Raw genomic sequence first — 27,602 nt, 5'->3', positions numbered from 1 at the left:
GAAAAAAAAAAAAAAAAAAAAAAAAAGATACATGCACCCCTATGTTCATAGCAACACCATTCGCAATAGCCATGACATGGAAACAACCTAAATGTCCATCGAAAGATGAAAGGATAAAGAAGACGTGGTATATATATACAATGGAATACTATTCAGCCATAGAAAAGAACAAAATAATGCCATTTGCAGCAACATGGATGCAACAAGAGATTATCATACTAAGTGCAGTAATTCAGAAAGAGAAAGACAAATACCATATGATATCACTTACATGTAGAATCTAGAATATGGCAAAAATGAACCTATCTACAAAACGGAAATAGACTCAGAGACTTGTGGTTGCCAAGGGGGAGGGTGAGAGGCAGAGGGATGGACTGTGAGTCTAGGGTTGGTAGATGCAAACTATTACATTTACAATGGATAAACAACAAGGTCCTACTGTACAGCACAGGGAACAATATTCAATCTCCTGGGATAAACCATAATGGAAAAGAATATTAAAAAAGAATGTAGGGCTTCCCTGGTGGCGCAGTGGTGGAGAGTCCGCCTGCCGATGCAGGGGACGCAGGTTCGTGCCCCAGTCCAGGAGGATCACACATGCCAGAGTGGCTGGGCCCGTGAGCCATGGCCGCTGAGCCTGCGCGTTGGGGCCCTGTGCTCCACAACGGGAGAGGCCACAGCGGTGAGAGGCCCGCGTACCGCAAAAAAAAAAAAAAGGATGTATATATGTATATAACTGAGTCACTCTGCAGGGCAGCAGAGATTGGCACATGTAAATCAACTATACTTCAATTAAAAAAAAAAAAAAACAACCAAAAAAAACAGCGTGCTATTGCCATAAGGACAGACAGATGGACCAATGGAATAGAATAGAGAGCCCAGAAATAAACATTCACGTATATGGTCAACTGAGTTTTGACAAGAGTGCCAAGACCATGCAATGGAGAAAAGACCATCTTTTCAACAAACGGTGCTGGGTAAACTGGATATCCAAATGAGAAAGAATGAACCTTTCCCTTACACCATGTATAAAAATCAGCTCAAAATAACTCAAAGACCTAAACCTAAGAGCTAAAACTATAAAACTCATAGAAGAAAACACAGGGGGGAAAAGCTTCACGATGTTAGATTGGCAATGATTTCTTGGATACGACATCAAAATACAGGCAACAAAAAGAAAAAGTAGATAAACTGGACTTTATCAATTAAAACCTTTTTGAAAGAATACTATCAAGAGAGTGATAAGGTGAGCCACAGAATAAGAGAAAACATCTGAAAATGATATATCTGATTAAGGATTAATATCCATAATGTATAAAGATCTCCTATAACCCAACAACAGCAAAATAAATAATCCAATTCAAAAATGGCCAATGGACTGGAATTAACTCATTCTAAGGGCCATAATGCTTTGTGTGACACATAAAGCATGGACACAAAGAGATCAATAAAGATAAACCTTAATGCTGGCAGCTATCTAAAACAGACCCATCAGTCATATATCCAAAATTTTCTATGAATGCCTTTAATCTGAATCTATTTTGGTATTCTAATTCAGAAAATTACCTAGGAATAATAAGTAAACTCTCATACATTATCAGAAGCAGGTGTTATCATTTTATTTTGATTTGCCAGCTCTATGTGCTCGCCTGGTTTCTAGATTTCAAAAGGTAGCAAGAAACATTTACCCATTAGGGATCCTTCATTTTCCTTCCCCTCCATACTTCACTAACTTGCCGGATAAAGATTTCCTTCAATTTACTATGAATCACGTGAATTTCTTGTTTAAAAACAAGAAACTACTAAGCAACTTAAATTTACAGAAGGTTGATAGTGGTTTGCTCTAAATTCATACTGGGCACTCACTTCCATTATAAATTTCTACTTAAAATTTGAAAAAATACTTTGTCTCAAAGGACCACTATATACTTACCAACTGAAGATAGAAATCAGTAGGACTATTTATATGACAAACCGTAACTGCAACATCTGTCATTTCCTTAGGCAAAAGAGGTGGATGATAGTGTAAAGTCGTATTTTTTTCAGAGTGACTTCTTGGCAACTGAGACCTAAACCTAATTAAAAGCGTAAGCAAGAGCCGTTAAGTCTCTCTTCTCTCAGTGAAATCATCTGAAGAAAGGACTTACACACATACTGATTTATCTACCAAGAGTATTTTTCCAACTTCTCTCTTCTAACTTACAACATTTCTTAGTATTGTCTCCAACTATCAAACCAGGATAAATAAGAGGTCAAGTCTCAAAACTCAATAATTAACCTTCAAGTTTGTGCTGGAACATTTGTGAGTTGGGCCTGTATGTTCTACTCAAAGTTTCTACTCTTTTGGTTGACAATACCCAGCATCTATGGTAGCAATCAGAAAGGCCAGCTGAGGGGTTTCTGTGACCCCTTTCAGCTCCAATAAAACTTAAGTTTTATTTTTCCAGAATGGAATCTATTTGGGTCACTTCCAGAGTCGTGTAATTGCTCAGGACAGAAAGTAGTATCTTCCATTATCTCTGTGGTTACTTAGTCATCTTACTTTGTTCAGCAGAGATGAGAAAGGAGAGAAATTTAAGTATCTACTCTAGATTCATACATTAAATATAGAGTGATGATCATTATCTTATTCCAAAGGTTAGAAAATGTAAGAACTGTTAAACTGTAATTCTTGACACCCTAGTGGAGCTACTTGTCCGTATCTGCCAATCGTTTCTATTTTGAGCTACCTTAATTTTTCTATTTCCTTAAATCAAATGATCTGAATGCAATTTTCACAGACAACCGTACTTAGAAAACTGACAGCAATATTTTTAACCTCTTCGAGTATGTTAGGATGTCCCTGGTGGTCTAGTGGTTAGGATTTGGTGCGCCCTCTTAGTGTATGTTACAGTTCACTTTAGGGCCCCTTTTTTTTTTTTTGGCGGTACGCGGGCCTCTCACTGTTGTGGCCTCTCCCGTTGCGGAGCACAGTCTCCGGACGCGCTGGCTCAGCGGCCACGGCTCACGAGCCCAGCTGCTCCGCGGCACGTGGGATCCTCCCGGACCGGGGCACAAACCCGTGTCCCCCACGTCGGCAGGCGGGCTCCCAACCACTGCACCACCAGGGAGGCCCCAGAGCCCATATTTTTTAAAGGTAAAATCTGCTGTTCCAATTTATAGCTATAACCTTGAAAATATTAACATTTTAATAAGTTACCTACCTTGCTAGTTCCATAAAAACTAATGCATCTCTAAGAGACACAGGCATATCACTGCTTATTTTATTTGCTGGTGGCTTCTGCAGATCTACAATTAGCACGCCATCTTCTTCTTTAAAAACTTTCATCAAAACAGCCTTCTTATTTACCATTTTCAAAAATTCTATTTTAGCTTCTTCTCCCCAGCCTTCAGTCTGTGGAAAAAGTAAAATTCCAATGTATTCAGTAATTATGATTAGCTCTAATGGTACAATGTTGTAGATTTAGCTTTCTAACAGCCAAAGCCTGCAAATTCGAACAAAGGCACTTAACCAACCAAAGATATTTCGAAGCAGCTGGGCCCACAAACCCAAGGACAGTCTTTATGTATGCACAATGTACGGATCACACTTAGATTTTATAAACATGGTCTCAAGGTGACCATAAGCTGTTGCACTTCAGGACTTAGTTTTACTTCTGAATATTAATATCAAGATAATAAATAAAAGTTTAAAAATAAAACAACTATTATATACGAATTTTCCACTTAAACAATGAAATCCAAAAGGTAATTTTGAAAGCATGATGGAAGCCATGTAGTACATTAAAGATATTTACAATCATTACCAGGTAACTTAGTTTCCATTACTAGCAATATATGAGGTAAATGCTACTTAAACAATAAGGAAAAATACCCACTGAAAAGAAAATTTCTCACTGAACTTTGAAACTTTAAGTACTCATACCTAAAGTAAATTTCACAGGCCAAAACTACACATTCCTTAAAAATAAAACATCTAAAGATTTTGTACTCGAGTATAAAAGTAAAGCCCACTCAGAATAGAAAAGGCAAAAAGGGCTTCCCTGGTGGCGCAATGGTTGAGAATCTGCCTGCCAATGCAGACAACACAGGTTCGAGCCCTGGTCTGGGAAAATCCCACATGCCATGGAGCAACTGGGCCCGTGAGCCACAATTACTGAGCCTGCGCGTCTGGAGCCTGTGCTCCGCAACAACAGAGGCCGCGATAGTGAGAGGCCTGCGCACCGCGATGAAGAGTGACCCCCACTTGCCACAACTAGAGAAAGCCCATGCACAGAAATGAAGACCCAACACAGCCATAAATAAATAAATAAATACATTGTGTATAAAAAAAAAAAAAAAAAAAAAAAAAAAAGATAAAATTAAAGCCAAAATAATTTTCCCATTTTGAGGAAAATACCAGGGCTATTATGTTTACGTGTTTCCTTTTACTTTTTTATTCATTTCATTCTTTCAAATATTTGCTGAATGCCTACTACGTGCTCAGTGATTTGCTAAGTGTTGGAATACAAAGATGAGCAAAGGTGCAGACTCCTGCTTTCACAGACTTTATAATAATATAACTGCTTAATAAGTATTTTTACACACAATTTCTGTCTCATAGGAGTTTTAAATCTTTCTGGGAAATAAATATTCATTAATAACACAAAGCAGAATGCAATATAGGCTATAAGCAGTGAGCAAAGGGCCATGGAAATAGTGAAGAAATGAATGGAAACACATACCACATAACATTTAAAATTTATTTTTCTCTCCATATTTGACTCCAAAATTTTATGGTTTACTTGGATATTTCACCTATCATCATGTTCATATATGCATATCCAACTCAATTTCCCATTAAGAACGATTCTAATTGTAGAAACTGAAGTTCATTTCCTTTTTTACTGGCACCAATAGTTTATTATACAAAATGTATTTAACAAGAGAACTGAACTTACATTCAGTAATCTGATCAGCAATGCATAGCTAAAACTGGACTATTTGGCCCCTGAATAAGAAATAATTTAAGTCTCACTTACTGAATTCTGTGGAACAATGTCTTTCAATGAGCATGGCTGTGCTAATGGCTGGATGTCTTTCAGCAGCCCTTCAATATATGGCTCAGACTTCCTCAGAGCCAGACACAAGTCATTTAGTGCAACATGCTGCTTAGCAATGTGTTCTGATCTCACATAAGTATCACCAACTCTGGGAAGAATTCAAGCAATATTTACTGAAAATAATGCTTCAAGCCCAAACTTGCCTTACCCCACAAAAGGTATGCATTTCTAAGGATACTCTTTAAGTTAAATCTTCTAGGAGGTTATACTCTTTTAAAAATTTATTTATTCATTTATTTTTACATCTTTATTGGATTATAATTGCTTTACAATGATGTGTTAGTTGCTGCTGTATAACAAAGTAAATCAGCTATACATATACATACATCCCCATATCTCCTCCCTCTTGCGTCTCCCTCCCACCCTCCCTATCCCTCCCCTCTAGGTGGTCACAAAGCACCTAGCTGATCTCCCTGTGCTATGCAGCTGCTCCCCACTAGCTATCTATTTTACACATGGTAGTGTATATATGTCGATGCTACTCTCTCACTTCGTCCCAGCTTACCCTTCCCCCACTGTGTCCTCAAGTCCATTCTCTACGTCTGCATCTCTATTCCTGCCCTGCCACTAGGTTCATCAGTACCATTTTTCTAGATTCCATATAAATGTGTTAATATACGGTATTTTTCTCTTAGAAAGTTATATTCCGATTTATACTATCTCACTATATAGATTTAATCTAGCTTTTATAAACACAGACACTGTTTCTACCTATAGAAATAAATCTCAACTGCTTTCATCTGGATTGTCTTTCATATACCTATTTGGTTTAAATTTAAAAGGCATCATGACACCCCCAAACAGAAATCTATTTATAAAGCTATGACCGCTTAATAAAGGGACCATGCAAGAGTTAATACTGGTCCTTACTAGAAGAACATTTTCAGTTTGTTCTATTTTCCTAGAAGACTGAGGGAAACAGTTTTGAACACCTAGAATTAGACACTATGGCACTTTAACATACAATAATGAAATTATGGACATATGATTAAAAATTTTACTCAATCATCTGGCAACTAACTGTAACATTTTACTTAAAAGAACCATTTTTGTGCTTCATTTCCTGCGTTGAGGCTATATAGAAGAGCATTTAAGTTTGAAACATCAGAAAGTTCCTTTTCCAAGCTCCCCATCTAGTAACACTGATAGCTAATACTTTACTCATTTAGTAATTGGTAAGACAAATTACAGAGCAAAATAAAAGGTATATGCCTTGAAGTGAAGAAGGATAACTTATTCCTCTACCTCTTCCTACTTTTCTTTCTTCTTTAGTATCTCCCCCCCTCCCCCATCACAAGTGTTTCTAAGCAGACCAGGAACACATAGTAATTATAAAATAACATACCCTGCAACAATTAGGACTTCAGAATTTCCAAAATCTACCATGAATATTTGTATTAGTGCAACTTTGTGGACTGAGAATTTGGTTTGAATACAAGGTTTTCTAATACTTTCACTTCCTATTGGAATTAATTCAGTAATAGTTCCTCGACACCACATTCCATTTTCAATACTGTTGACAAATATTCTTGCACCTAAATGATGGAGACAAATCATTATGTTTATGAAGAAGAATATCTAATTAGCTCTAATTTACAAACATGTACGTTAGTTCCACCACTAAGAATTAATTAATTTATTAACTGATGATACAGTACTGTGTCAAGTGCTATGAGAGGGATTAAAAGGTAGTGTATTTTGGCAGTTTCTGTTATACAGAAACTTATGTCCTAGACGGGGAGGTAAAAACAAAGAAAACAAAGCCAGCAGTCCTTTACTGAGGACCTGTGTTTTATAAACTATAACAAAGATGAGTAAGACCGTCCTGCTATCAAGAAGCTCAAGAAAGGAAAGGAGACAGGCAAGTAAGTGACTATAATACACTGTACTTATAACAATAAAGACCTATCCTTGTGCATGTACACACATGCAAGTACAGATATATAGATACTGAAATCTATAAGATACTTTAGTAGCGTAAAGGAAGCAGCAATGACATTCTCTTGGTAAAAGGGGAGTGAAAGTAAAGAAACCAAGAAAGGGAGAGTGTGAAAGGCCAAAATGAAGAAATTAATACACAATGGAGTTCAAAGAAGGGGAAGATGAACCAAGGACCAAGCAGCAGAGGAAGACCTTATGGTCCTCCCTTATAGAGGGATCAGATAAATTACAAATTAATAACCAGAAAAAAAGATCCAGTTAGAAAGAATTTTTATTTTTACTATAGGCTCAGCAATGTTCTCAGTATTTTATGTTTGAATTCACCTCCTCGCCACAACAACCCCATGGAGATGGTGCTTCCATCCCACAGGTGAGGAAACTAGGCAAAAAGAGGCTGAAAACCCAGCCCAAGCCACATGGCTACTTAGAAGAGGTAGGAAGAGAACCCAGGTAGTCTTAGAGCCCATCCTCTTAAAAACTCGGCTAGCATCAGAAATATACTTGGTATGACTTGATCACTGATTATATACAGAGAGATGCTGTATAATCCCCTCTATACATGCTAATAAAAACAGGATAGTTGAGAGGCACATCAGGGCAACCTTTTAAGTTCTACCAAAACATCTGTTTTGGCCTTGAGATTGTCATCAACCCTTCTCTTATGCTGATATACCATATAACCAATATTCTTAGTTTTAAACTATACGCTATTAAACTATTCTTTCTTGCAATAGATGAGATAAAAGTCTATTGAAGTCATCTGTTGTTCTTCACAATGAAGAACACAGGTAGGAAAAGGGAACAACAGAATACTCTGCTAAAGCATTATATTACATTTCTTCTCTTACCATTAATTTCTTGAAAGATAAATAAGGGCTTCCCTGGTGGCACAGTGGTTAAGAATCCAGGGTAATGCAGGGGACACGGGTTTGAACCCTGGTCTGGGAAGATCCCACATGCCCTGGAGCAACTAAGACCGTGTGCCACAACTACTGAGCCTGTGAGCCACAACTGCTGAGCCTGTGAGCCACAACTACTGAAGCCCATGCGCCTAGAGCCCGTGCTCCGCAACAAGACAAGCCACCGCAATGAGAAGCCTGTGCACTGCAACGAAGAGTAGCTCTTGCTCGCCACAACTAGAGAAAGCCCACATGCAGCAACGAAGACCCAATGCAGCCAAAAATAAAAAAATTGAAAGAAAAACGATAAATGAGTATTTAAATCATGTATATCTACCTTGAAATAATAATTATCCTTGACAACTTAAAGGATGACTTTTTGGCTTTCTTAGAACATTTTCTAAATCTAAACTGAGCTCTTTTGTTCATGTATTAAATTTAGAGAATTATCTGCAGCCGTAAAAATTAAGTTTAACGCTACACTCTTCCCTCCTCAGATATTCAGAATTTAAACACGATTTTTAAAATTAATTTATTCTGTTTATTTATTTTTGGCTGTGCTGGGTCTTTGTTGCTGCACACGGGCTTTTCTCTAGTTGCTGCGAGTGGGGGCTATTCTTCGTTGAGGTGCAAGTGCTTCTCATTGTGGTGGCTTCTCTTTCTTTTTTAAATTTACTTTTGGCTGTTTTGGGTCTTCATTGCTGCACGAGGGCTTTCTCTAGTTGTGGCGAGCGGGGGCTACTCTTCATGGCAGTGTACGGGCTTCTCATTGTGGTGGCTTCTCTTGTTGCAGAGCAGGGCTCTGGCGCGCAGGCTTCAGTAGTTGTGGCATGCGGGCTCAGTAGTTGTGGCACACAGGCTGTTGCTCCGCGGCATGTGGGATCTTCCCAGACCAGGGATCGAACCCATGTCCCCTGCATTGGCAGGTGGATTCTTAACCACTGCGCCACCAGGGAAGTCCCGTGGTGGCTTCTCTTGTTGCAGAGCACGGGCTCGAGGCACACAGGCTTCAGCAGTTGTGGCTCGCAGGCTCTAGAGCACAGGCTCAGTAGTTGTGATGCATAGGCTTAGTTGCTCTGTGACATGTGGGATCTTCCTGGACCCAGGCTCGAACCCGTGTCCCCTGCACTGGCAGGAGGATTCTTAACTACTGTGCCACCAGGGAAGTCCCTAAACACTATTTTTTAACTTTAAAAATTATTATTCATTTTTATCAGAAGTATATGATGATCCTAGTCTTCTGATATTCTGATAAGCTACAAAGATGAGCTGAGAGTTAGTAACACTTTTAAAGAACTACTATGGGGACTTCCCCAGTGGTCCAGCGGTAAAGAATCCCCCTTCCAATGCAAGGGATGTGGGTTCAATCCCTGGTCGGGGAACTAAGATAACACATGCCACAGGGCAACTAAGCCCATGTGCCTCAACTAGAGAGCCCGAGTGCCACAAACAACAGAGCCCACGTGCCCTGGAGCCCACGCGTCACAACTAGAGAGAGAAAACCCACATGCCACAACTAGAGAGAAGCCCACGCACTGCAATGAAAGGTCCCACGTGCTGCAACCAAGACCCGACGCAGCCAAAAAATTAAAAAATTAAAAAAAAAACCCAACTATATAAAGCTGAACAGACAATATAGTAATTTTTGGTATTAGTTATATATAGGCATTGATATTAACAGAATGAGAAAAATGCCCTATTAATAAATCAAACAAATCATAGCTTCATCTTATTACAGAGTATAATCAAATTTCCTCAAGTGTTACAAGGAAAACGTTTGTAATGAAAGCCTAAATTACAGCCAATTACACACAGCCTTAGAATTAAGATGGACTGATTAAATTTACCAACTACCCTCTGTGTGACCCTAGGAAATGGATGCCACTCCCCTGCATCTATCTCACTCAGGCGTTCAACGACATCTTCAACATTCACATGTAGACAGCAAGGGATGGTAGTCATACTATAAGGAACACTTAGAGGAATACTTTTCTCTGGAGATGAGGGGACAAATGATATAACCCATCATGGGTTTTGTAATTTAAAAAATATCTCACCTTACTCCATAATGGAGTTTTTGTGTATATCTCACTCAACAGTCAATTTTATGTCCACTGACAGACGAATGGATAAAGATGTGGTACACATATACAATGGAATACTACTCAGTCATAAAGAAGATCAAAATAATGCCATCTGCAACAACATGGATGGAACTACAGATTATCATACTAAGTGAAGTCAGAAAGAGAAAGACAAATACCATATTTGGTATTTGATGAAGTGGGAGTTTGTGGTTGGTAGATGCAAACTATTGTAAGTAGAATGGATAAACAACAAGGTCTTACTGGATAGCACAGGGAACTATATTCAATATTCAGTGATAAACCATAATGGAAAAGAACATAAAAAAAAGAAAGCAGGCTCCAAATTAGTATGGCTCCAGTTAAACTTGGCAAATGATACTAAAAATATTTAAAAATCATTTTTAAATTAAAAATACTGGAATTATGTATACTGTATACTATAATATTACTACTAGGTATCTCTGAGCAGAAAACAAAACCCAGTTCATTTTACTACTCAGCTAAGTTACCTAAATAAAATTTAACTTATGTTAAATAATTCCAAAACCTTTATGCTCGCACAAATCTGTATTACAAGAAGTCTATATGGGTTGGCCAATATTACAATATTTAAAGAAGCTTCATATTTTAACTGAGAGTAATATTTCATTACCTAGCTCCAAAACGTCTGAAGGATCAAGGTACACACTCTTACTGCAAAACTGATTCACCTTCTTTTCCAATACTGTTGCATCTTTTACTTGTGAATACTTCCGAACGTAGAAGTGGCAAGGATGTACTACGTGGCTTACAAAAACTAGCTCTGGAGAACCTGGATGAGAATATTTAAATCACATTAATAAGCCAAAATTCAGGCAAGAATTCACAGAAACTGAATGCAGTATCCTTTGAAAGAATGTGTCTTGTAGCACTGCAAACTCTAGAATACCTGGGCCCACAAAAGGTGACCCAAACCCCAAACAGTAACTAGACTGATAAAACAAACACATCCCACTTCCACAATGATTTCTTTAGCAACCTGAACTGCAAACCTTTTTTATTTGCAAAATATGTTAAATAAGTGGAATTGAAGTTCAAGTAGTTAGTTAGGTTCTAAAGTCAGAGTATATGCTGTAACTCTACTGTATTACAACAAAACTTCAGAATTTATTTATAAACATAATTGGAACTCAGAACCCCATTGATAACGATGTTTCTAATATAGAAACAAAATCCTGTTTAAACTATACTAAACTGAAAGAACTAATATAGCCACTTTGAATCTTAAATCAGGCTGGAGAAGTATGAAAAAAAGTCTGGGAAAGACAACATACTGAGCAGCATTTAGGGGGAGATATGTGTGTTTTGGTGGAAGTAAGGGTGGGGCAGAATAAAAGACAGTGAGAAACTTTTTGTATACAGCAGTAATTAAGCCAAGTGTTTCTACTGATATGAAAAGATCTCCAGAATATAATGTTAAGGAAGGAATTAAGGGGCTTCCCTGGCCGTCCAGGGGTTAAGACTCCACACTTCCACTGCAGGGGGCACAGGTTCGATCCCTGATTGGGGAATTAAGATCCCGCATGCCATGTGATGTGGCCAAAAACAAAAAAGGAAAAAAGAAAGGAATTAAAAAAACACTGCAGTGTATACGGCATGCTATGTTTTGTGTACAAAAACAACCAAAAATGAGAATTAGAAAAATAATATATGTGTATTTGTTCAAATATGAATAAAGAAACTGGAAGGGAGGAAGAGACAAATGGAATGGGAATAGGTTAGGGGAAAAGGTTCACAGGGTATTTTAATACATATATATTTAATTTTTGAACAATGTAGGTGTCCTAGTATATCTAGTAAAAATGCTTAAAGAACAAAGACTAGGAGGAACTGAAGTATAGATAGATGATAAAAACTGAACAAATAGATCATTTTACCTATCCAATACAGATCACACAGAATAATACCCATACTGAGGATGAGGTAAAGAGATAAGTATGTGTAGCTGGGGAGACAGCTGAGAGAAGTGTTATAAATTTCAGAAATATTTTTGCCAGTAATAGCCAGAACTTATAACAGTAAAAAGGAAGACATTTTAGGAATTCCCTGGAGGGCCAGTGGTTAGGACTCACGCTTCCACTGCTGTGGGCCTGGGTTTGATCCCTGGTCGGGGAACTAAGATCGCACAAGCCGTGCAGCATGGCAAAAATAAATAAATAACTAAGTTTTAGTTATTAGTAAAATTCATTTTACTCACTGCCTCCCTCTCCATAAGAGTTACTATGTATCAACTCTGCTGCATCAAGTTCAGAGTTGTTAACGTACCTGCTTTTGATCCAAAAGGAACAGATGATTTTTTCTGAAGAGGCTCTTTTGGATATCTAGGTGTCTCCACAAGATAATCTGTGAAGCATGCTTCGTCAAGAGAGAAAATAAAGGCAACTGTTACTAGTTTTATTACGCTGACAATGGCATACTTAACATACTGTTTAAAAAGCTGTACTTGAATGAGCAAAAGACTGGAAGGGCAAGACCCCCTTGTATCAGCAGGCAAAGTCCTGATAGTTCTCTTAACTCACTGAGATAATCCGTGATAATAATATTGTGGAAATGAGAGAAAACAGCATGTCCTTTTTTTTTGTATTCAAAATACCATTCTGGAAACTCAGTCAATGAAACAGACTGGGAGCAGAGGGGAGGAGAAAACCAAAGATCTTGAAAATGGTCCTAAAGAAGACTGACAATGTAACTACACACAGTAGTATCTCACCCTGATGTTGGTGGGGTGAACACCAACGTTGGAAATCTAATCAAACAATTATGATACATTTAAATGTTAACAAACATTATTAACAGATGCTACTACATTCATGCTAGTTCATTTTACAAAGGACTGTATCTCAGAACAAAGATTTAAGATATGCTGTTCTTAAATTTAAGAACAAAGTCATCAGACTGCTTCTAATATGGTTGTCATTTATTTATAGTATTTTCATCTTTTATAGAGAATTGTATGTGGAACACTAAAAAGTCAAACACCCTAATTAAACCAAATATTAGAGTTTAGCTATATTATTGCATTAAAAATTATCCTAACTTTGGAAAATGTGAAAGTAGGGGCATGGAATCAACAGACTAACTCAGAATGAGGTGTAAGATAATAGCAATATGTTTGTTAAGTACAGGGACAAAAAGGTACTAACTTCGTTTCTAATTCCAGACACAATATATTGTTTCCTTGCTTTTCTATTTTCACTCACTTTCCAGGTCTTCTTCGATGACTTCTTCGATGATCACATCAGGGCTCGGTCCCGCCTGAGGCAGAGCAGCAAGGGTTTCACAGGGGGTTACTGCAACAACCTCGCTCTGTGGCGGGAAGTGTTTTGCTTCTAAGTGCGTATCACTGCTTTCCCGTTGCAAAGGAGTTGGTGGGGGGGCTTCACTAGTTTGGATAGAAACGTCAACCTTTTTCTTTTCTAGTGATGGGTATGTACCACTACAAGAAAATTCCTTTTTATGATTATATTTCTTTTGAACATTCTGTCCCATTTCACTTTCTTGAGGATCACATCTGTTTAAAAATACAGAGGCTACTTTAAATCATTTCATAATATTTTTTATAACCACCTTAAAACCATTTCCTTTCCATATGACAGTACTGTGACACATACAAAGAATTAAAGTTGTATAGGTGTCCCACAGGTATTTTTTTAAACAGCTGTATTGTTATAATTTACACACTATAAAATCCAATTAATTTTTACTAAATTTAGAGTCAGGTAACCATCACCACAATCTAATTTTAGAACATTTCCATTATCCCGAAACTTCTGCCCACTCCCAAGCAAGCTCAAGGGTTTTAAAAGGTCAACAAGAGGTAAAATCAATGAGAACCTGAAGAAAGAACTTGATATACAGTCATATCACAATGATCTGATCCTAAAAGGACAGTGGATATAGGTTTTCAGTTTCAATTATCCAAATTTTAATTTGGCTTAGGTGTTTGATTTTAAACTATGCTAAGATTATTTCTTCTTTTAATTCACTGGCTTAAAAATAAAGTGTAGGAAGCAGTGAGAGGTACAATCCTGAGAAAATTACTAGAAACCTCCATCTAGGATAAAAATCACCATCAGTCTGAATCCTCTGGGTATGATTATTCAATAGCCACTATTCTACAAATTTTTCTATATTCTTCATAAATCCACACAGATATGGGCTGTCAAATCTAAAAGTATAGATATTCTATCAAAAAAATGAGATTCCCACAAGCTTTAATTTTCGTTAATCCATGACACATTTAGCTTCCTCACAGATCACCATTTAAGAAGCCAAATGAGGACGTCCCTGGTGGCGCAGTGGTTAAGAATCTGCCTGCCAATGCAGGGGAGACAGGTTCGAGCCCTGGTCCGGGAAGATCCCACAGCCAAGGAGCAACTAAGCCCATGAGCCACCATTATTGAAGTCTGCATGCATAGAGCCCGTGCTCCACAACAAGAGAAGCCACCGCAACGAGAAGCCCACACACTGCAACAAAGAGTAGCCCCCACTCGCCGCAACTAGAGAAAGCCCACGTGCAGCAATGAAGACCCAACGCAGCCAAACATAAATAATAAATTTGGGGAAAAAAAAAGCCAAATGAAATCAGAAATAAGAACCTAAAAAGCCAACTGGATTCAGCAGACCTAACTTACCCATCTCTTAATACACACTGACTAAAGGTCCAAACACCTTCTGAGGATTCATATAGGTTGACAACTCTGTAATCTAAAACATTTCTTTTTACAGTAACTCTTGTCTGGCTTTACTGAGACATTTAATGCCGCCAACCAACCTGTCTCACAGACTTCTCCTCTTACTTGTAGAACACCACTCTCTCCTACCCCTTCTTGGTTTTGTTTTGTTTTTTTGCAGATTACCTTTTCCCTGTCTTAAAATTTAATATTTTTTCCAGGGCACTGTCCTTGACGCACTTCAATACTTGCTCTCACCGGGCAAACCCATTCTTTAATTACCACCCATCATCAGTAGAGGAAGGCTACAGTGATACTTTCCCTAAAAACTAGGAAAAAGTTTAAAAGACTTCTGAGTTAAATTTAAAACCAAGGCAAGATCAATACAGACTCTTAAAGAGACAAAATACCCTTTGGTATTAAAAATATTTGATAGTAACCATATTCAAGTTATGAAAATATCTAGAAGAACGTACTGACTGGAAAGGATGATCATCCACGAAAGTGCAAAAAGTCAAGTCACAGAGGCAAATAGAGGCCAGGGCTCCACATGTGGGGAAGATGAGCTGAGCGAAAGGACTGTACTTGAGGCCTCTGGCAAGGTCTTCCCTGGGGGGAAAGGAATGTAGCGGGCTGTCCAGGACCAACACTGTTCAGCTATTCAATAAACCTTATTCCCTTTATTTGGAAAACACCTCAAACAAAGCAACTTCTGATGATTTGGCTTCTTGTGTCTGTCTGGATATTGGAAAGGAATGCCAACATAAGTATTCTAGTCCCTGTGTCAATTATATTTGCCCCTTAAGTTAATAAACTGGCATTCTGACTATAAGTCAGTTTTCTGAACTTGGCTTACATGAGTTTACCTGGCTTAGAGTAAGATCTGCTCATGTCTGTTTCTGAGCTTGTAAGGCTGTGGGCTGGACCTCATTATTTCCTCAGAATAATGAACGTGATGCTTGTTGGGGAACGATTTCCTTAGGAGTCATACCACCTACAACTGAATAAACTTATTTTCTTTTGGGGGTTTCTAAACCATTTACATTCTGACTACTCCTAAACCAAGAATGAAATTCAGAACCTCCTGTTAAGTTTCAGCACATACAGCTCACTTTCCTCTGGACATTTCTCCTGAGATACCTAGTAAACAACAGTAACTCAACATATCCCACTATCTTCGCCCTCCCAACTTCTTTTCTTCCTGTATTTCCAAACTTGGTGAATAATACCACAATACATCACCAAATATAGACCTATAAATCACTGAGGATGCTTCCCTTTTCCTCATTGCCCACACCCAAACAGTTACTAAGTTACACCACTTTTCCCTATTCAGCATTTGTCATTATCTGTTCCTCTCTAGTGCTACTACCTACATTTGGTTTCTCATCATTTGCTGAGACTATTTATATAACAGCCTAACCCATCCTTCAGCCTCCGGCCTCATATTCTTCCAAAGAACCCTCTATGGTCACTAGAGTTATCTTCTACAAATATAACCTAATTATTTTTACTTTCATGCTAAAAATCTTTTAGTGGCTTTCTATTATTTACAGCTGTGCTGTCCAACAGAACCTTCTGCAATAATGGAATTGTGCTGCACTATCTGACAGCCACTAACCAAATATGGCTACTGAGCACCTGAAATGGGGCTACTGCAAACAAAGAACTGAATTTTTCATTTTATTTAGTTTTAACTAATTTATGCTTAAATTTAAATGACCACATGTGGTTAGCAGCTACCATATTGGATAGCACAGGTCTAAGAAATAAAGTCCAAATACCACTACACAACAAAGTCTTTAGGATTCAGCCTCTAGGTATCCTCTGCCGTATGGAATTATACATGCAGGTCCCTGAATGTAGTATGTGATCTCACTACCCATACAGTTCTTTCTGCAAAGATGCCTGCCTCCCTTTTGTCCTCCTTTCCAACTGCTACTCATTTTTCATGGATGAGGGAAAATAAAATCTCCTCTTTCCAAGACCCGTTACATCTCAAAGACTGATCATTCCTTCCTTTGCATCTCCATTAAATTCTGCACAAACTACTATCACAGCAATTATATACTTTATTATTTATGTGTATCACTGTCTACTTAGTTTAACTTCTCTGCATAAATCTCAGTATCTAGGGTGTTAGTGCCTAGCACAACATCAGTGTTCAATGCTAGCTGAATGAATGAATCTCAAAGATGACTTGGAGGACTTCCTTGGTGGCACAGTGGTTAAGAATCCGCCTGCCGGGCTTCCCTGGTGGCGCAGGGGTTAAGAGTCTGCCTGCCGATGCAGGGGACACGGGTTCGTGCCCCGGTCCGGGAAGATCCCACATGCCACGGAGCGGCTGGGCCCGTGAGCCATGGCCGCTGAGCCTGCGCGTCCGGAGCCTGTGCTCTGCAACGGGAGAGGCCACAACAGTGAGAGGCCCGCGTACAGCAAAAAAAAAAAAAAAAAAAAACAACCCCCCTGCCAATGCAGGGGACACAGGTTCGACCCCTGGTCCGGGAAGATCCCACATGCCGCGGAGCAACTAAGCCTGGGCACCACAACTACTGAGCCTGCACTCTAGAGACCATGAGCCACAACTACTGAGTCCACATGCTGCAACTACTGAACCCATGCGCCTAGAGCCTGTGCTCCGTGACAATAGAAGTAACTGCAGTGAGAAGCCCGCGCACCGCAACAAAGAGTAGCCCCCGCTCGCCGCAACTAGAGAAAGCCCACGCACAGCAACGAAGACCCAACACAGCCAAAAATAAATAAATAAATAAATAAATTTATGAAAAAAAGGATGACTCTAACATATATTATTGAACACTGACCCCTTCTAGGTCTTTTAATTCTTAAATATTTTATGTGGAATTTAACTGATAGTAACCATTTTGCCCTTTATATTATTTTTCAAGTTTTGAATCATAAATATTACACTGAACATCAATTTTTCTGTCTCAAATAATACTTCTGTCCCTTACACCATGTCAGACACTAATAGCATATTGCCATTCTCATACTCACTTTGTTGAATCCTCAAATTCAATCTTTCCCATACTGTTGAACATACAGATGATCTCACTGCAATTCATATTCAACCTAAAATTAAATACTTAGCATAAAAAATGTTCTAATACAAGTTTATTACTTTCCCTAATAAAAATTAGTTGCTAACATGAAAAACTCTGAAAGACAAAACATTTAAATAACTTTCTAATTTATCACAAATTACACTTATTTTAATTTGGTTGCTAATTTGGGAAACATTTTTTGACCCAAAATTTCAATTTATAACTGCTTATTTTAATAAATCTAGCCTAATACATTTTTATATTTAATTACCACGCTCTCCTGAATTATAACTTACTTACTTGGGAGAGTTCCTTAGTTTTAGAGAGCTGACTTGTGACAATTCACTCTCAAATGTTAATTTCAAAGTCCAGATAATCTAAAATCAAAAGAGAAGTATCACTCATGCGCATTTTGCTTTGTTATAAATACCGTTGAAACAGAGTAAGATTTTAGAAAAAAAACTATACCCTTTAGGTATTTTCACTAATTAATGTGCTCAGGGTTTGATTTTAGGCAAGAAAAGGGAAGGATGCAAATAAGAGTTTATGAATTTTTCCCCAAAAGAAATTTAAAATCTTTTGAAGATATGTATTAACAGATAACAAAAGGCACTAGTTAATAAATGCGATACAGCTACATGATCAGGGAAAATTCTGATCAGATTCATTCTGCACCTGCACTGCTGTCCTCAAACGTTTCTCTCCCCCCCCAGCCCCATCTTCCTAATGCAGCTAACTAGGGTAAAGACCAAATTTTACTTTTTTTCACCTCCTAATGCCTCACATGTAATACACAGGAACTATTACTATTCTTAGAACTACAGCTGGAGGGAGGCCTGGCCAAGTGAGATGGTGGCAAACTCTTCTCCTTCAAAGTTCAAGACTCTGCAGGCAGGTAAACCAATGGCTTCTATTTTATACTTCAGTTTAATCCAAATATCTGATCATCTATGGGTAATGAGGCCCTGAAGATTCAAAGACAACAGAGTAGGATCTACACCCCAAGGGCGCAAGACAAATCAGCCAAGAGGATCAATGGTTAACCCCATCCTGCCAAACGATCTCGTAAGAAACATGTTTCTACTGCTGCCTAATTCTAGGCACATGATTAGATGACAGGGCAGAGTTGAATCACCTTGTCTCCTGAGGTGCACAGCTCGGGGCTGGGAGAAAAACCTAAATGGCATCTTGATAAGTTTCTAAGTCAAGAGTTGACAGTCATACCTAACTGTTTATAAAAAGAAAATAGTCCTATTTACTTTGCTACTCTTACTTGTCCTCATTTTTTATTCAACTGACCTAGAAACAACTTTCGACTCCAAGTCATCCTACTTGTTCTCAGACTGTGTGTTATAAAGACTTTACTGCACCATTTCCCTAAGTGGTAAATATAATAAAAGGCCAAACAAGTTTATTAATGTTTATCTTAGAATTCAAACACCTAAGAATTCTAAATTGATGCCAATACAAATTAGGATAATCTGAAAAATAAATTCTTCTTGTTAAGTCTTAAATATTATATTCCAAAGTAGGTAATATAAGTCACCACAGAAATAATTCACATTATGAACTGTTAAAACTACCTGATTGAGGTCACAGTATATTCTTAGAGAAGGTGTGGATTTTAATTCTCTTGCTATCTTCATAGCTGCATCCAAATCATTTTTTTTCACTTCAATGTATCTTTTAGCCGTTATTATATTTGATAAGTAATCATCCGTATTTCTTACTACCTCTTCACACAGGTTCTTTTTCCTTCATTTAAGATAAAGTTATTTTTCAGTATTTCATAAACATTTTTATGAAAGTAAATTTAAAGTAACTCAACAGTATTGGGAAGGTAAATTCACTACTTTATGAACTAAAATAACATGGTTAGTGAGGCATTCAATTGAACTGAAATCTATTACAGTTTTTAAATAATTAATTAATTAATTTTTGGCTGCATTGGGTCTTCGTTGCTGTGCGCGGGCTTTCTCTAGTTGTGGTGAGCGGGGGCTACTCTTCGTTGCAGTGCACAGGCTTCTCATTGTGGTGGCTTCTCTTGTTGCGGAGCACGGGCTCTAGGTGGACAGGCTTCAGTAGTTGTGGCTCATGGGCTCCAGAGTGCAGCCTCAGTAGTTGTGGCGCACGGGCTTAGTTGCTCTGCGGCATGTGGGATCTCACGGACCAGGGCTCGAACCCGTGTCCCCTGCATTGGCTGGCGGATTTTTAACCACTGTATCACCAGGGAAGCCCTGAAATCTATTATAGTTGAAAGCTACGTACGTATAAATAGAAAAAAGGTAAATTTTGTAGAAGGATACAGTTATCATGTCACAGATACAGCTGTCACAGAACCGCAGAGGCATGACAGACACTAGACGATTCTATCACTTTTAAAAGAAAGAAAGAAAAATCCTGGCTATCTTGCTTGCAGTCACTTGTGCCATTACAAAGACATATCTGTACTCATTTCTCACAAGGACCTACCTAGACATTTTAGAATTTCATAAGCAGATACATATTAACACGAATTTAAAATGAGACTTCAGGACTTCCCTGGTGGCGCAGTGGTTGAGAGTCCGCCTGCCGATGCAGAGGACACGGGTTCGTGCCCTGGTCCGGGAAGATCCTGCATGCCGCGGAGCGGCTAGGCCCGTGAGCCATGGCTGCTAAGCCTGCGCATCCGGAGCCTGTGCTCCGCAACGGGAGAGGCCACAACAGTGAGAGGCCCGCGTACCGCAAAAAAATAAAAATAAAAAAGAATCCGCCTGCCAACGCAGGGGACCTGGTTTCGATCCCTGGTCTGGGAAGATCCCACATGCCACAGCGCAACTAAGCCCGTGCGCCACAACTACTGAGCCTCTGCACCTAGAGCCCATGCTCCACAACAAGAGAAGCCACCACAATTAGAAGCCCGTGCACCGCAATGAACAGTAGCCCCTGCTCACCACAACTGGAGAACGCCCGTGCGGAACAATGAAGACCCAACACAGCCAAAAATTAAAAATAAATAAATTTATATAAAAAATGAGACTTAGGTAGCCATTAACTATAATCCCAAACTTAGGTAGCGATTAACTATACCCAAACTTAGGTAGCGATTAACTGTAATCTTCAAAGTAATCACTTACGAAGCTTACAGAGTTATTTCATTATTTGTGCCTCATTTCTCAAAGTTTTCTGTCTACAGTGGAATTAATTATTATGGAAATTAAGATATTTTGACCAAAAATTATAGTGTCTAACTTGCTTATTCATCAATTAAATAAAACGATTTCCTCAAAATCAAATCTGGCCTCAAAAAAGGAGAGTTTGCCATACTGAAGAGTAATAAGAATGCGACAAGGCTCTGAAGGTGAAAAAGTATTCCAAAAAACTTTTAGTAATTATATACACACTTTATGCAAATCATTGTTTTAGGGGATAAGTGGTCACTCTGGTAAGTTCCAGATGATTCCTAAAAAAATCATGCCCAGGGAGTGATGTCAGCAAAATGGCAGACTAGGAAACCCTAAGCCCTAGTTCCCCAATGGAGATTTCAAATGAGAGCAAAAGACTGGTTAAAACAATCTTACAGGACTCTGGGAAGTGGACAAAGGTATACAGCAATGAAGCAAATGTGCAACTGAGAGAAACCCACAGTCAAATCAGTAGGAAATTTCATTTCTTGACCTCGCCCAGACCCCTGCTCAGCGTGGTGCAGTCCTGGTCTGGAGCCAGCAGCGCAGTTCCCAACGCTTTCCCTCCGAAGGGGCCGCAGCAAACCTTATTCGCAACGTCCTCATTTGTCTGAGGGCTGCCTGAAGAGCTGTTTTACCTAATGTGGAACTCAGGCAGCAAGAGAAAGTGGGCTGGGAAGGCTGCAGAGAGACTAACAGCTACAGGTGCTATGGCAACAGAGACCACAGATACAGAGACACAACAGCCCGCCTGAGGCTCAAAGGAGAAGCTGGGGTGAGATGCTTTAGGAAATTAAGACATTGTAAAGAGCTAAGAATACAAAGGAGTCAAACAAGCCACACTCATGCAAGATACATGTTCAGAGAAGACCTCAAAGTACCTTAAGCCTTCACCCAGGCTGATCCAAAAACTCAGCTGCACAGGCAAACAGTGTGCAAAGACTGGGAGAGGTGGCTGTTTTTGCAAATGCCCAATTCTCTTTTTCAAAACTTAATTTTAACTTAAAAAATTTTATTTTAAAAAACTGAGGTATGTTGACATATGACATTGTGCTAATTTCAGTGTATAGCATTATGAACTGATAATTGCATATACTGCAAAATGTCCAGCTGCCATCCACCACCATAGTTACAGAGTTCTCTCTTGTGACAAGGACGTTCAAGACCTGCTCTCTTGGTGGCTCTCAAATACGTGACACCATGCTAGTAACTGTGGCCACACGCTCTGCGCCGCACCCTCATGACACACTTATTTTGTAACTGGGAGGCGGCACCTCCTGCGTCCTTTCACCCCCCTCGCCCACCCCTGTCTCCACCTCTAGCAGCCACCAATCTGTTCTCCGCATCTAGGGCCTGACAGGATTCCCTTCTTTTTAATGGCTGTGTGACATTCCATGGCATACAAAGACATCTGTGTGTGTGTGTGTGTGTGTGTGTGTGTGTGTGTACACACACCCACACACCCCACATCTTCTTTAAACACTCATCCATTGATGGACTCTTAGGTTGTTTCCTTATCTTGGCTATTGTAAAAAATGCTGCATTGATCACAGGGGTGCATATATCTTTTTGAATTAGCATGTTTATTTTCTTCGAATAAATACCCAGAATTAGAATTAGTGGATTCTCAATTTTTTGAAGAACCTCCATATGTTTTCCACAGTGGCTGCACCAATTTACATACTCAACAACAATACACAAGGGTTTGCATTTCTCCACATCTTTGCTACCATTTGTTATATCCTGTATTTTCAAGAATAGCCATACTAACAGATATGAGATGATATCTCATTGTGGTTTTCATTTGCATTTTCCTGATCATTAGTGACGTTCAGCACCTTTTTAGGTACCCATTGGCCAGGTGTATGTATTCGTTGGAAAAATGTCTATTCAGTCCCTCTGTCCATTTTTAAATCAGATCATTCGGGGTTTTTTGCAAAAGGGAATCCTTCAGGTTAAAATGAAAGATCAACATCTCTGGAGAAGGTAAATACATGGGCAAATACAAAATGTATTATTATTGTAATTTTGGTTTATGACTCCTCTGTATTTTCCACAGCATTTAAAGAACAAATACATAAAATGACTATAAAGCTATGTCAATGGATACACAATGTATAAAGATGCAACTGTGACAACAAAACATAAAGAAGGGGTGGAAATGTAGAGGTTTTGTATGCAATTCAGTTGTCCTGGCTTCAATTCAAAATAGATGTGAGGATGTTATTTGTAATGCCCATGATAACCACACAAAAAACTAACTATAGAATATGCAAAAAAGAAATGAGAAGGGAATCAAAATGTGTCACCACCAAAAAAAAATCAAATAAACAGAAAAGAAGGTAGTAACAGAGAAAATGAATGACAAAAAAAGCTACTAGACATATATAGAAGCCCACACACCACAAAGAATAAGCTCTGCTCACCGCAACTAGAGAAAGCCCACGTGCAGCAACGAAGCCCCAACACAGCCAAAAATAAAAATAAAAAAATTTTAAAAGGCAAAGAGTGGAAGTGAGTTTTTTTTTTTTTTAATTTATTTTCGTCTGCGTTGGTTCTTCATTGTGGTACATGGACTTTCTCTAGTTGTGGTGAGTGGGGGCTACTCTTCGTTGTGGTGCACGGGCTTCTCTTGTTGCAGAGCACGGGCTCTAGGGGCCTGGGCTTCAGTATCTGCAGTACGCAGGCTCAGCAGTTGTGGCTCATGGGCTCTAGAGCACAGGCTCAGTAGCTGTGGTATATGGGCTTAGCTGCTCCACACCATGTGGGATCCTCCCGGACCAGGGCTCGAACCAGTGTCTCCTGCATTGGCAGGTGGATTCTTAACCACTGCACCATCAGAGAAGCCTGAGTTTTTTTTTTTTAATGACAGCATATAGTTAGGTCTATAAGAGAGTCATTTTAGATCTAAAGACAAAGATAGGTTGAAAGTGAATGGATGGAAAGAGATATTCTATGCAAATAGTAACCAAAAGAGAGCTAGCGTGGCTATGCTAATTTCAGGCAAAATAGACACTAAGTCAAAAACTGTTACAAGACAAAGAAGGACATTATAGACTGATAAAAGGGTCAATTCACCAATAAAATAAAACAATTATAAATACATATGTACCAAACATCAGAGGCTCAAAATATATGATGCAAACATTGATGTAATAAAGGAGAAAGAGAGAGCTCTGTAAGTATAGGTGGAGACTTCAATATCCTACACTTCCTATTGTAGACAGAAAAACCACACAGAGTATCAGTAAGGAAACAGACTACTTAACATTGTAGACCAACTGGACCTAACATACAAACACTCCACCCAGGGCTTCCCTGGTGGAGCAGTGGTTGAGAGTCCACCTGCCGATGCAGGGGACGCAGGTTCATGCCCTGGTCCGGGAAGATCCCACATGCCACGGAGTGGCTGGGCCCGTGAGCTACGGCCACTGAGCCTGCGCGTCGGAGCCTGTGCTCTGCAACGGGAGAGGCCACAACAGTGAGAGGCCCGCGTACTGCCAAAAAAAAAACAAAAAAACAAAAAACCACTCCATCCAATGACAGACAATACACATCTTCCTCAAGCATACATGGAGCACTCTCCATGTTAGACCACATACTAGGGCAAAAAAGAACTCTTAATACATTTTAAAAGACTGAAAGTATACAAAGTATCTTTTCTGATCACAATGGAATGAAACTAGAAATCAGTAATAGAAGGAAACTGGAAAATTCACAAATATGTGGAAATTAAATAACATACTCCTAAACACAAATGGATCAAAGGAAAAAAAACACAAGGAGAATATCTTGAGCCAAACGAAAATGGAAAAACAAAGTATCAAAATTTATGGGATGCAGTGAAAGCAGAGCTAAAAGAGAAATATACAGCTGTAAACACATTAAAAAAGGCATGGCAAACCAACAACCTAACTTTACACCTTAGGAACCAGAAAAGAACAAACTAAACCCAAAGCTAGCAGAAGGAAGGAGTAGTAAGATTAGAGTGGAAATAAGTAAATAAATAGGATAAAATAGAGAAAAATAAAAAAACCGAAGATCAAAATTGACCACTTTCAGCTACACTATCTAGGAAAACAAGAGAAGAGCCAACTAACTAAAATCAAAAATAAAGTAGGCATAGGATGATCAATTTTACAGACAAAAAATATTTGAAAACAGTGCTGTAAATAACTGTATGCCAAGAAATTGGATAAGCTAGACGAAATGGATGAATTCCTAGAAACACACCACCTACCAACACTGAATCATGAAGAAATAGAAAATCTGAGCAGACCAAAAAAAAGTAAGAAGATTGAATCAGTAATCAAAAGCTTCCCCAAAAAGAAAAGCCCTGGACTAGATGGCTTCACCAAAAATTTTATGAAGAATTAACACCAATCCTCCTCAAACTCTTCCAAAAAACTGAAGAGCCAGAGAAAACATTTCCTAACTTATTCTATGAGACCAGCATTGCCCTCATACCAAAGCCATATGAAAACACTATAAGAAAACTATAGATCAATGTCTCTTACAAATATTAATGCAAAATCCTCAATAAAATACTACTAAATTGAATCAGCAGTATAGTGAAAGAATACCACACCATGTCAAGTGGGATTTATTCCCTGGAATGAAGGAAGCTTCAACATATGAATATCAATTAATGTTATACACCACATTAACAGAAACAAGTAAAAATCCCCCCACAGGGTCCTTTCAAATGATAAGAGAAAAAGGATGTGACATTCTCAACACCTTTCAGGATAAAAACACTCAAATTAGGAATTGAGGGAAACTACATCAACATAATAAAGGTTATGTAAGAAAAACCCACAGCTAACATTACATTCGATGACAGACTGACAGCTTTTCTTCTAAGAACGGTAGCAAGAAAAGGGTATGAGATTTTGCCATTGCTATTTAATATATCGTTGTCAGTTCTAGCCAGAGTAAATAGGCAAAAAAAAAGAAAGATATAAAAGCCATCCAAATTTACAAGAAGTTGGAAAATGATCTCTTTTTGCAGATGACATGATCTTATAGGTAAAGATGCCACAAAAATACTAGTAGGTCTAATAAACGAATTCAGCAGAGATGTAGGATGCAAAACGAACACACAAAAAATCAGATGCATTTCTACACACTAACAATGAACAGTCCGAAAAGGAAATTAACAATTCATTTTACAACAGAATAAAAAGAAGAATATACTCAGGAATAAACATAACCGAGGATGCAACAGACTTGTACACTTGTTGTACACTACACAACACTGCTGAAATTAAGGAAGACAAAATGGGAAGATCTCCCACGTTCATGAACCAGAAGATTTAATATTGTTAAGATGTCAATACCCAAAGCAATCTACAATTCAGAGCCATCCCTATCAAAATCCCAATGATGTTTCATGTAGAATAGAAAAGCCCATCCTATAAGTCACATGAGATCTCAAGGGACCCTAAACTCCCAAAACAACCTTGAAAAAGAACAAAGTTGGAGAGCTCACACATCCTGATTTCAAAACTTGCTACAAAGCCACATTAAAACTGTGCTACTGCCACAAGGACAGACAGATGGACCAATGGAACAGAATAGAGAGCTCATAAATAAATCTTCACATATACGGTTCAGCTGAGTTTTGACAAGAGTGCCAAGACCATTCAATGGAGAAAAGACCGTTTTTTCAACAAATGGTGCTGGGAAAACTGGATACCCACATGCGAAAGAATAAGTTGGATCCTTTCCTTACACTATATACAAAAATTAGCTTAAAATGACTCAAAGACCTAAATGTAAGAGCTAAAACTATAAAACTCTTAGAAGAAAACACAGGGGGGAAAAGCTTCATGATGTTAGATTTGGCAATGATTTCTTGCATATGACATCAAAACACAGGCAACAAAAGAAAAAACAGATGAGCTGGACTTTATCAATTAAAAACTTTTTTGGATCAAAGAATGCTATCGAGAGTGAAAAGACAAGCCACAGAAGCAGTGTTTTCTTAGGTCAGTCTCCCAAGGCAAAAGAAATAAAAGCAAAAATAAATAGGACCTAATCAAACTTACAAGCTTTTGCACAGCAAAAGAAGCCATAAACAAGACAACAAAAGACAACCTACGGACTGGGAGAAAATATTTGCAAACAATGTGATCAACCGAGGCTTAATGTCCAAAATATACAAGCAGCTCATACAGCTCAATATCTTAAAAAAAAAAAAACAACCAATCAAAAAATGGACAAAAGACCTAAATGGACATTTCTCCAAAGAGGACGGTCATACAGATGGTCAACAGGCATATGAAAAGATACTCAACATCACTGATTATTAGAAAAATACAAATCAAAACTACAATGAGGTATCACTTCACATGGGTCAGCATGGCCATCATCAAAAAGTCTACAAATAATAAATGCTGGAGAGGCTGTGGGGAAAAGGGAATCCTCCTACACTGTTGGTGGGGATGGAAATTGATACAGCCACTATGAAGAACAGTACGGAGGTTCCTTAAAAAACTAAAAATAGGGGCTTCCCTGGTGGCGCAGTGGTTGAGAGTCCGCCTGCCGATGCAAGGGATGCGGGTTCGTGCCCCGGTCCGGGAAGATCCCACATGCCGCGGAGCGGCTGGGGCCCCGCGCCCTGGCCGCCGGGC

General features: G+C 38.7%; 1 protein-coding gene across 1 annotated transcript in view; it reads right to left on the bottom strand.

The window, feature by feature from the left end:
• The window catches only part of RNF17 (ring finger protein 17), a 110,123-nt gene that overhangs the window by 67,131 nt on the left and 15,390 nt on the right, over positions 1-27,602 (bottom strand). The window contains exons 7-15 of the mRNA XM_007466345.1: positions 19,387-19,558; positions 18,104-18,180; positions 17,757-17,831; positions 13,269-13,579; positions 10,682-10,840; positions 6,448-6,637; positions 5,022-5,190; positions 3,204-3,394; positions 1,934-2,075 (exon numbers count right to left, since the gene is read on the bottom strand). Of these exons, the coding sequence (XP_007466407.1) occupies positions 1,934-2,075; positions 3,204-3,394; positions 5,022-5,190; positions 6,448-6,637; positions 10,682-10,840; positions 13,269-13,579; positions 17,757-17,831; positions 18,104-18,180; positions 19,387-19,558 (1,486 nt within the window). The remainder of the gene's footprint in view (positions 1-1,933; positions 2,076-3,203; positions 3,395-5,021; positions 5,191-6,447; positions 6,638-10,681; positions 10,841-13,268; positions 13,580-17,756; positions 17,832-18,103; positions 18,181-19,386; positions 19,559-27,602) is intronic.

Source organism: Lipotes vexillifer, unplaced genomic scaffold, assembly GCF_000442215.2.
Source record: "Lipotes vexillifer unplaced genomic scaffold, Lipotes_vexillifer_v1.1 scaffold2648, whole genome shotgun sequence".
Lineage (NCBI taxonomy): Eukaryota > Metazoa > Chordata > Mammalia > Artiodactyla > Lipotidae > Lipotes > Lipotes vexillifer.
The sequence above is the reverse complement of the archived record's forward strand: the minus strand, read 5'-3'. Positions and strand labels throughout refer to the sequence as shown.